This window comes from Sinohyriopsis cumingii, chromosome 8 (genome assembly GCF_028554795.1).
Source record: "Sinohyriopsis cumingii isolate HCF-2022 chromosome 8, ASM2855479v2, whole genome shotgun sequence".
NCBI lineage: Eukaryota > Metazoa > Mollusca > Bivalvia > Unionida > Unionidae > Sinohyriopsis > Sinohyriopsis cumingii.
This window is the reverse complement of record NC_142968.1, coordinates 40391265-40403000: the sequence shown is the minus strand read 5'-3', so window position 1 is coordinate 40403000 and position 11736 is coordinate 40391265. Positions and strand designations below refer to the sequence as shown.

The window sequence follows — 11736 nt, the reverse complement described above, 5'->3', positions numbered from 1 at the left end:
AAAAATAGTTTCTTTACATAGACCCAGAATACCGATTGATCTAATTTAGCATCAGTTTAATATCTTTCAGTTTAAGGATGATATATTGGATATTTAAGCTGGATACTCGATGATCTCTTTTAAACACAACATTGATTTTCATACATGGCACTATGTTAGTTCACAGGTTTCAATTTAGTATAAACCTTTTAAAAAATAATTTTGCATTTAGTGTGAACTTCATAAGCTGATAATGTCATCTGTGTATAAAAGAATAAAACGGTGTGAGATGCCAGTCTATACATTCAATACCATGCATGGTAATCTTTTCCTCTATTTGAATTATCTTTTTTGAAAATAAAATAGTGGTAAACATTCCCCATGACTGACAACAAGGATCAAACAGATTGCAAAACATATATTATCATCTTCAACTCTTTATTTTACATTGATGTACATCGATTCGATTATATCTTGAAGATCTCTTAAAACGAGTTTTATCAATTTATACCATACTTTCTCCCTTACTGTATAATCAAATGGTTTGTTGAAATAAAAAAACGTACAAATTAACTTTATGCCTTGATTAATAATACGATTTTCTTAAAATCTTGCGTACACTTCATTAAAAACATGATAGTTGTCTGTTCTGTCGTTAAGTCTATTATTAACTATACGGGTGAATACTTTACCTGTGCAACCAAGGAGTGTTATACCTCAACAAGTATTAACATCATATAAATTGGTCGTTTTAAGTAGACCTGCAATCTTAATGGTGGGGTCTAAACAGTTTTATATACAACATTAAAAATTACCGAATGTATTTAAAAGTATATCTTTCATTTGATATAGTCTTGTCTGCCTCTTGAAGAGGAATATCTTTATTTATTTCTTTGAAGATGAAATTACGTTTTCCTTTATATATATATATATATATATATATATATATATATATATATATATATATATATATAACAGTTTTGATGTATTTTTTATAAAAAAATATTCATTGAAATTTCTGGACATTTGTTAACATATTTCGATTAAATACGGCACCAATAAATTTACTTTTTCAAGGTCTAATATTTTCATTGCATCATATTCATGCCTATATTTTCGTAGACTTTGTTATAGGTTGATCTTGTACCTGTCATGTATGTTCTTGCTTTCGGTGTTTTTAGAACTTGATAATGGTCCAATTTACTCGTAAGAATAAACGGTTCTTCCTCCCATGTATCAATTAACCAATAATTATACCTTTTATCATATTTCTCCACACTTTGTTGTGACATATTTTATATCATTCTAAGAATTAGAAAACAGTGAAAACTATTAGGTTATGCTAGCAAACAACTTTCAATAGTGTCAGAATTAACATTCTAAAATAAATTCTAGTTAATAATTAATATCTTTTCAATTACAGAATAATCACTTAATATTGATTTATATTGATTCTTGAGCTTTGGTCGCCATAATAATTGCCCTCTATATTTTAATATTCCGTTTCTGTTGTACATGTTGCTTCATCATTAACATTATTAAATTCGAACGTACATTATACAAAAATAATGGCTGGATAAAATTTTAAGTTCACATACATTGCTGTCTTATGATATAAAGTTCTGAATGTCACAAAAGGAAAATAGAAATACAGAAAACAATCATGACCTTCAAAATCTAATATAGAAACTTGAGCATTTTCGAATCCCATATATAGCCCATCAAACGACCATAATGGCATGTTTGTACACCTTTGTGAGACAGGTCATCTGTTCGTCTTAGAGCTAGTATTAAATGTGATATCCATATCTACATTCGAAAGAAAAAATACATAACGTTAGCTATAACTGTGTAAAGTAGACGAGCAATAGGCATTATAACTGAACAGTATTTTTTAGTTCAATAACAAATTTTCCAATCGCAGTACATCACTCCACAAAATGTTTAGGTACCTGTCAATTCTACAGCGGCATAGCTATTCTACATACATTTGTAATGTGCTCAGCGATAAGGTAAAAGGTCAGAACCATAACTTAAAGACGAACTATCATATGTCAAGCGAGATGAACTATATTTATACTTAAATACAAATACAAACAAATACAAATTCCATCGCCTTGAAATGGTGTTTATGTGAAAGTGTTTATTTTTTCTACACTGAACAAAGGGTCAATTTCACATCACCTGTAGTCTATAATAGTGAATATATATTTAATACAAATAATACCATCATACAGGTTAGAGAATTTTTAATTGTACTCTACAGAGATTTGATCGCAGCAATAAACCAAAGTCTTTCTTTCATTCAGGCATCTTAGGATGATGATACTACTACTACTACTACTACTAGCATTTGCTTATTCTCAAGTCATCCCTTTGAATTATCTGAAGAGGATAATTTGTATTTTTGATGGATTATAGTGGTAAAACTATGACTTTTATCTCAAAAGATACAAAGACTTGGTTTGTAAAATTGTTCGAATTCATTTCGTTTGGGAATACAGCTTTTTTGTTCGAATTTTACACTTAAATGTTTGAATAGTCCTATTGCATCCTAAGATGTCTTAAAAAGTTACATAAGTTTTAATTTGGAAGGAATACTTATTTTCCTACCAAATTAGAATTGGATTATGCACTTAAATAATGTTAGATTTAGTTAAAAGAGCATGTAATTATGTGCTGCTTGCTTTGGCCTGCATTATAGCTTCTCTTTATATCTACTTGCATATTCTTCCGGAAACAAATAGCTGAGTAGATGCATAAGGGTTGTTGAAAAAAAACCCATCCTGGAAGTATCAGTTTTGTCCAACCTCATCTCTAGACGCTATCTGTAGGCCAGACCACACTTCTACTGGAATGGGCGGTGCAGGTCCCAAAACAGCCTAGAATTAACTAGCGCCATTGTACGTATACTACATGCATCATCATGATCATCCGCTAGGACTTATGTTTATGGTGTCGATTACTCAATATGGATGTCGGTCTTCTAATAGTGGTCACAATAAGTAGAAGACTTCAACCACACGGAGGCAAAACATTAAATATGCACACAAAATGTTCTAGGTTTTATTGCGATTTTGTAATGCGGGATCTTTAACCCTCACCACAGTAAGATTTTGTTTTATAACCAACGCACACTTTTACTAGTTACTAGCTGGATATATATAATAGTAATTGACAGTGAGGTAATTGTGTGCGAGTTCATAGCACATTCCATCCACAGGCGTCTAAAAGGTTTTTTTAAAAATGAAATATGGGCAAAAGGGTATAACAGTTAGCTTGTACACGGTTTTTCGAGGCAGAACAATGTGTGCGTGGATGAAAATAAGGAATAAAGAGGTGTGTGGAATTGTTTAGTCTTTTGGTGAACACTGTGATATCAATATAGCAGAGTACAGAAGATGATGCAGATTCCATCCCATGCTGGAATTGTGGCAATGTAACGTGAACCGATTACAGGATACATGTAAGTTGTGGTGGAAATCGTTGAACAAATGACACTAAGATGATAGAAAAAAGAGTAACAATGCATTGTCACAACGTCATATCTGAACCGGAATTTTGCTCATTTCAGACGACAAAAGAAGCCACTGCGTCCATAAAAAAAATTCCTCCACATCTTGAGCCATAAATACAAGTCACAGTCCGTGTTCTTTCCAAAGCCAGGAACAAACTTCCTAGTAGATTCACTTTCCATATATATCATATATGCAGACTTAGAAGCACCGAACATCCTAGTGGAAAACCCTGCCGGGGATCCCGATAAAAGCAACATGCAGAAAACAACTGATCAGGTTTAATTTCGCTTCTGCTACAAAGGTTTTTGCAACCTGCTGATATTCTGCCTGATCGAGGGCACAGATGGCAACCATCATCAGGTACTTGTCCGTGGAACTAAAAAGATCCTCGACATACGGCTGAACCCCGAAGAAATGAACATTGACATGGACTACCTACTGGAGAAACTTTCAGAGACAAAAGATACATGGAGACGGATAGACTGAGAGACCACTGCCATATACCGGTAAGCACTGCGATACCGCCCATAAAGTATATAACATCCATGCGCATCTAATACAGAAAAATGAAGGTACCATTTATGCTACACAACCTCTACGGCTATGACGGTCATCTAATCATTCAGGCCATTGGAAAGCCTCGATTGAAAAGATCAGTGCCATCTCAAACAACGTGTAGAAATGCATTGCATTTTCACTGGATATGTCGCTGTTCAAAACGTCTCGAATTTATAACTGCAAAATCGACGAAATGGTGAAAAACCTGATCAATGTAGATGAGCCGTGATGCATCATAAGACAGAGATCAGCTGTTTCAGAGGAAACAATTCTTGATCGCCTTACTATCAAGGGTGTCAACCCGAACGAATACACGAACAGCTGGGAGCGTTTTGAATAAACCTAGATTCAATCGGCTGAGTCCTTCAACGGCCAGATTGGCCACGTCAGCATTTCTCAAAGTGCTTGTGCGCACTCAAAGAGTGTGTTGAAGGTGTTAAATGCCACAACATTGGAAACTATCATAATCGCAGCTTAAATAATAACATGTTTGAAATCGTCATTGACACATTGCTGGACAATGGCCGCCTTGACCTAGCCCATTTCTTCAGCAATCTGGGAATTAGTTGAGACGTTCTCTTGGAGAATAATGGTGTCAAGTTGGAGCTGTTTGTCGAGAAGAGCTTCTGTGGTAGCATTTCGATGATAAACCGCTCTCATGTGAAAGAGAACCACACAATGTCCCAGGAGTAATGTCCCAAGATTACAACGGCAAGACATTAATCATCTGAATAACCAAGCCCATGTTACATTGTTCTCCAGCAGGATCCTTTAAGTGGGTCGACCGCCCAACAATATAGCTCGAAACAATTTGCGCTTTTTTTTTGCGGACGAGGTAAAGAGCTTTATCCTTGAGGTTGACTTTGAATACCCCGAGGAAAATCATGATATGCACAAAGACTATACAGTAGCCGAAGACGCACTGTACCTTCCAGAGATATCGCTGAACAGTTGTCAGTTTGACTTATTGAATAAAATGGGAACGAGTTCACTGAGTATACGAAGTTACTTCCTAGGCCATGGAAAATGAGTGATATGTGCTCCACCAACTTAATCTCAAGCTCAACATCACGATTCTCGTCACCAAACTCTTCTTAGTACTTGAATTCAACTTCAGCGTGTGAATGGTGCCGTACAGCAGTATAATATGACTTCTTCAATGTGATGACATCATAGTGTTTGGGAAAACCACGTGAAACCTGAAACAGTAATGGGATTCAGTGGAAACAGTGCTCAAAGAAGTGGTCTCAGATGAAACGCTCACAACATTGGAAGTAGCAGAGTTAAATATCCTCAGAATAGCGAGAAATGCATAGATGACTTTCAGTGACCAAAGGTTTACTTTGCGTAACACCGTGCAGGTTAGAGAACTCGATGAGCATCTCAGATGAAAAGAGGTAAACAAGACCCGTGTGGAAAATGACACTAACCCACCCTAAGACGAAAGAAAAATGGTGAGCAACGAAACAAGAATTCGCCATAAAATTCTTAAGATCAAACGGATAGTATTGTTAAAGCCTGCCTGTATTGATCAAGGACACCTCCGCACCTAGAACGCTATCATTCGGGAGAAACTTAATTAAGTTCTCCATAACGACACAACCCTAGCTGAAAAAGTTTCAATCTTCGTCGTGAGCAGGGCATTACAACTGAATTGATTTTCACGACCTTCAGTTTCAATATAATTTCGATTACGCTCGCAATCACAGAAAGCGTAAGGCCATTTCCAATCATACAGCTTAAATCACATTCATCATGTCAAAGAATGCGTAAAATGAAACAGCAGGGCGAGCGGCAGAAATGCTGAAAACCCTTGTAAATATCATGGCGGAGTTTCTACCAAAAGTATCGGTCCATCGTGTGGTTCTGGCTGAGAATAGATTATTGTGTCATCCTTTGATGCTCTATCCGCTGAAGCTAAAAGCCGTACCGCGATGCCTCCCACCAGTAGAGTTGTTTTACTGGATTCGTTGTCTTCGGCTTTACATGGTGCAAGCACGAGGGTTGGTTTGTGTTCTTGTTCTAACAGATGCGCCTTTTGCGGCCGGATCAATGCCGACCTATCCATGTTTTAGGTTTTGTAATTGTGTGGGCAGTTATGTGTGCATCGTTACTGCATTAATATCGAAGCTGGAGTCCATCACCATGTTATCGTCCGTTATAAGAAGGTAATTCTCTTCATTGTTGACAGGGTTTATATCCTTTGGAATCATATGAAGTCCGCCTCCAACTAGCTTGGTTTTGGCAAGTCAGAGCAAATTTTTGGTACTTATTTAACAATATGTGGACGTTTGCAGCCTGGCCGGCTATATTTTATACTATTGGCTAAAAGAAAACTCACACCACTGCTGAGTGAGAATGATAGTGTACATAGGACCGATAAAAGTTGCGTGCCATCTAGGTAAGTTTTGCCGTGTCTGCAGTTCCATATAACCAATTGTCCACGATATGTTTCCACTGAACAAATAATATCACGTACTTATTGACTATGTGAATAAAGTTTATCCCTAACAAAACACTATTCAGCACTTGCACGCTGAAGTTGAATCTAGTTCTTGAACTCCCTGCCATTCTTATTATAACGCTAACGACGCTATATTTTGAGTCACTATTAAAGCGGAGTACTTGAGACAATAACATTACTCAACTGAATTTAAGACCATGTATGATGTACAAAGAAATTCTCTAGTTGGGCTGTGACTCTAAAACAGATTTGTTTCACCTCTAGTATGCACGTAACACTCCTGGAGATTTCATACTGACCAAGATGGTTCGAATGAGCTTAGTAACAACAAATGTAATGTGATACCTCTATGCCCCCTACCCAGCAAAAATGTGCATCCATCATAATCAATGTGCTTTCATGAAGCCAATAACACAATTCCGGTTGGGTGTTATAATATGCATACTGAAGAAACAGTATGCAGACTGATTTTCAAATAACTGTGATTTATAACGCAGCGACTATAAAGTAACAGCATTGGTAATAGTCCTACTTGTATTACTAGTTCCTTCGTTGCATCATACATATGATAAACAAAAATGTCGCTAAATAATATATGAATTGCGTGTGTGTAGTTAATTGGTAATTGGAATGCCATTACTATTAACAATTTACAGTTTCACAACGAATTTTGTTTGAGGAGTTACATTAGTACTGGGTCATATTTTATACTTTATCACTATTTTAATAACATATTTGAATGATGAAAATATTGTGAAGAGTAACAGGCACACTAACCTTAATAATGCTTGCAACATTTGTATAGAAACCAGGATACAACAAAGAGCAGGGTAATACCAACAATCACTGCAAGTCCTAACGTGGCATTCTTGTAGTCTTCAATAATAATAATAATAATAATAATAATAATAATATAGATGAGCTACTTACAAATGAAATCAAGACTATCGTAAACGATTATAGTAATGGGGTCCTAGATTCAAGCGAAGACATTCACATTGACAGGTACTATGTGAGGATAGGTGGAATCTGTCTCCGACCTACCCAATCCCACATCGTAGTTGTCATGGTTGGCGTCTTACACTGTAGCACTATGAGTCAAACTGTTACAATGTTAGTATCTGAACGCCCGCCTCCCAATCCATATATCTGTTTATCAATAGATTTATTTTGTTTGTAAACAGCCGCAGGGAATGGCCAAGATCTAGCATACAGGCAATATTGTTGTCTAGATTAAGATCGAATCTAGTCAAATAAAGAATGATGTATTTAAGTAGAGTACATGTTATTTGATTCTGGAGAAAGTAATTTATTCAATTTTCAGAATATGACATAAGCACAATACCATTTTTAATTCATTTTAAAGTCATGCAATGTGTTTGCCCTTCTTTTCAGTGTTTACATTAGGTACTTTGAGCTTGAATCTAATTATAGAAGTTTTCATTCACAAATATTTCTTTATAAGAAAGGAGTACAGATAAAAATGAAATGATATAAGAATATACATACTGTTAAAGATAATGTGTCATGCAAGATCCAAACGTATTCGGGTAGCATAAGCCAGTGTAAGAAAGAAAGCACATGTTGTAGAGGTAAATTAAAGTAACTCATGTGGGAAATCTTCTTTTTCCTTCCATTAATCATCCCAGGATTAATTCTTATGACATCGCTAAATATAACATGTTCAACTCTGTGAGTTTACACATATCGTTCTCAGTGACTGCATTTGAAGCTAAGAGGCCAATTTAGGATAATCGAAACAAAATTGAAAGGTCGATAGAGAAATTTACAATCGTTCTCATTAACCATAGATTATATTCCTAATTTATTATTAACAACAACCGATGGAAGACACCAATTGTTTCTTTAATCTAATATCAGATCAATCATTTCCCTTGAAACATGACAATCATATCCAGAGTTTTTGGTTTTTGTATTATTAAGATGATACACTGCTACGATTTTCAGAACATTTCTCCTGGCAGTTGTACTACAAAAATGTGCACACTTGCACCTGTCAAAATTTTGTTTAAAAATTAATTATACTTAGCGTAGGTCCTAACTCCGTAAATTGAAGGGCAACAACTATAATTTGTTATGATCATCTGTCAAGAAGTATTTGGAAAATTATATATCGTCTCACATACTAAGAACTACACAAGGTTCTAGTTGCATACACATATAGGTTCATATTCACTTAAATTAGTTGTAACGTCTTTTATTAGTATCACACTGTTTGTTTCATTTCTTCTAGCTATGTTTCATACTATCTTTGTAACTGCAGTTTGTGATTTGGTTGCAACAGTTTTTGTTCAGGACGAGTAGGTTTTTGTGCAAGGCCTCATAACTCATGTATGGCAGTCTTAAAAATCTAGTAAATGTTAAGTATATTTTATATTTGGCAGTGTCTACATGTTTTACTTTCAGCATTATATATGTATTATGCACAAATCACGTACATTATGTCGCTTGAACGAACAATTTCATTTGAGCATCGGATACTTTGACTTTGAATTGAAATCAAATGTTCTCTAAATATATTTAAAATCAAATTCTCTCTCAGTCTAGACTTTTTAAACTACACAATAAAATGTTGACAATTTGCGACATTTTCATTTGACGACTGTTTAACCAAAGCTGAAAACATTAGCTCTAATTAACAATGAATTAAATATAAACAATGTTTTCTTCTTTCGTTTTTATAATACACAAACAAGTAGGAATACTAAAATAAGTTTATTTGCATCTTAAGTATATTTTAATTTAAACAGGGAAATTATATTTGATTCATACATACATACATACATACATACATACATACATACATACATACATACATACATGCATGCATACCTGCACACACATACATGCATGCATATATACATACATACATACATACATACATACATACATACACACATACTGTTAGTGAAATCTCAGTAAAATGACATGGCTTCCAAGCTTGTCGATGACTCAAAGCATTGCAGGACATTTTATCTCGTAGAGTATTGGATACTTTGAATTGAAATCAAATGTTCTCTCAGTTTATTCAAAATCAAATGTTCTCTCAATTTAGACTCTTAAACAATGCCATACAAGTCAGACACTATGCTACATTTTCATTTGACAACTGTTGAACCAAAGCTGAAAACGTTAGCTGTAGTTAACAATTAATTCAATATAAACAGTGTTTTCGTTTTCTTTGTTTTCTTCTTTCGTTTATATATATATATATATATATATATATATATATATATATATATATATATATATATATATATATATATATATATATTGAACACGGGAATATATGGGGAACATAAAACGTTTGGACCTTTTGAGTCACTATTGTGATTATTTCTGATTTTAAAAAACTACTGAATGTTCATTTTCAACTTTCCTGGTATACTTTAGAAACGTATACCATATGTTGATCTTTCCTAATGATCTTGCTATTTATTTCAAATTATTTTCATTAATACCATATAATTGTAAAACGTTTACGGCAACATTTTGTATCCGAATATCACGACGGATATGATGGAATAACTCCTTTCATACATACATACATACATACATACATACATACATACATACATGCATGCATACATGCACACACACATACATGCATACATACATACATTTTTGCAGTAGCTACAACCATCGTGTCTTATGAAACAACTAGATAAGTAATGGATTTGATGTTCCATTATTTACAGATTATATTAATCAAAGTATTTACCTTGATCGTCGCAAGTTTGTGATCCATCACGTCCAGGTGAATTATTATCTCAATAGAAAAAGAAAATAAAGCAAATAATAATTTTCTAAATGAAAGTTATTATATGCATTCTTATTTGGCATCTTGAATGAACCATAGAAGCATGGTTTTGTGTAAATTATCTTTAGATGGTTACCCGACAAAGTGTTAATTTGTTCCAATTTATTGGCAGGCCATTACACTTCGGATTAAATTTGTCATTTATTTATCCCGCTTAATGTAATTTAGGACCTTAAAAAGATATCTATAAAAAACCAAATACCTAGTTAGGCGCGTACTGGTTTCTTTAATGCAAGCCAATATTTCATAGTCATTCAAACAAGATTTACAGAACAATTCATATTTGATCCAAAATAAGGGCAGCCATTTTTCTCCAAGAAATTTTGGACCATATGACACTTCTCTTATACTACACTCTTGATTCAAATTATTTTCTGTCTCGTAATAAGTAGCGACATTAAGAGCGTTTCCAACAGATCCGTTATACTATTGGCTTAAGAATGGAAAATACCCATTATCAACTATTTTGTTGAGGTCATTTGGGTTAATTTAATTTGCCCAAATCCTACTTTAATCATAACACACAATACTTTATACCACCCATATTTATTGGTTTCTTTCAATATTACCGGTACCTCTTTGTACTTAAATGTATTCTAGAATTGTCTAGCATCCAGCGCTACATGCGCTGTTCAAGAAAAGCTATTATGTGATAGGCATTTATTATCACTTGATAGTTAATCCACATGTAATGGCACTGATTGTGCCTTTTCTTCAGCGAATGATAAATCTAAATCTTTGATAGACCATATACCATTGCAGGAAGGTAAATTTGACTTAGTGGTTAATGCCGATAGAATAGATAATATTCCTTTGAACATTTCTGATCTTCATCCTGTAAAGATGGAGCCAGACAGACCATTTATACATAATACAATGAGGGCCAAAGGGCATATAATTCAACCAATACATTGGGAGAAAACAAAAAATGGTAGAACAGATAAATAGACATCAGGACGCAACATGCAAAGAATTTTTAGCTCAACTGCATAAGGCAGAACTTGTGACGAATGTCGATATTGAAATTATTATTCAAGACATGATGCAGATTTTGTTTCTGACAATAAAGACGCATTTTTTAAAATGGAAACTACTAAACGTAGAAACCTTTCACACAGAAATGCAGCTGAATGGATCTCGAATGATATGTTAAGAGGATGAAAATATCTGTCATGCGCAAATTCTAAGAAAGCAAATAAACGGTTTGCAAAAGAATTCCTGAAAGCTAAAGAAATGTACTTTAGAGAACAATTTAGCGAGCTTGAAACAACTGCAGGGCTTGATAATTCCATGACCTATAACTTTATATGGATGAAAATATATAAACATAATTACACTTACAAAATCGAATGAAACTAAAACAATATACGTGACCA

General features: G+C 34.2%; 1 protein-coding gene across 1 annotated transcript in view; it reads right to left on the bottom strand.

Moving 5' to 3' along the window:
- Positions 1-1571: 1571 nt before the first annotated feature.
- Positions 1572-11736, bottom strand: part of LOC149793334 (contactin-3-like) — a 112788-nt gene continuing 102623 nt past the window's right edge. The window contains exons 9-11 of the mRNA XM_089966357.1: positions 10262-10309; positions 7297-7395; positions 1572-1788 (exon numbers count right to left, since the gene is read on the bottom strand). Coding sequence (XP_089822483.1) covers positions 7298-7395; positions 10262-10309 — 146 coding nt within the window. The 3' untranslated portion in view covers positions 1572-1788; position 7297. The remainder of the gene's footprint in view (positions 1789-7296; positions 7396-10261; positions 10310-11736) is intronic.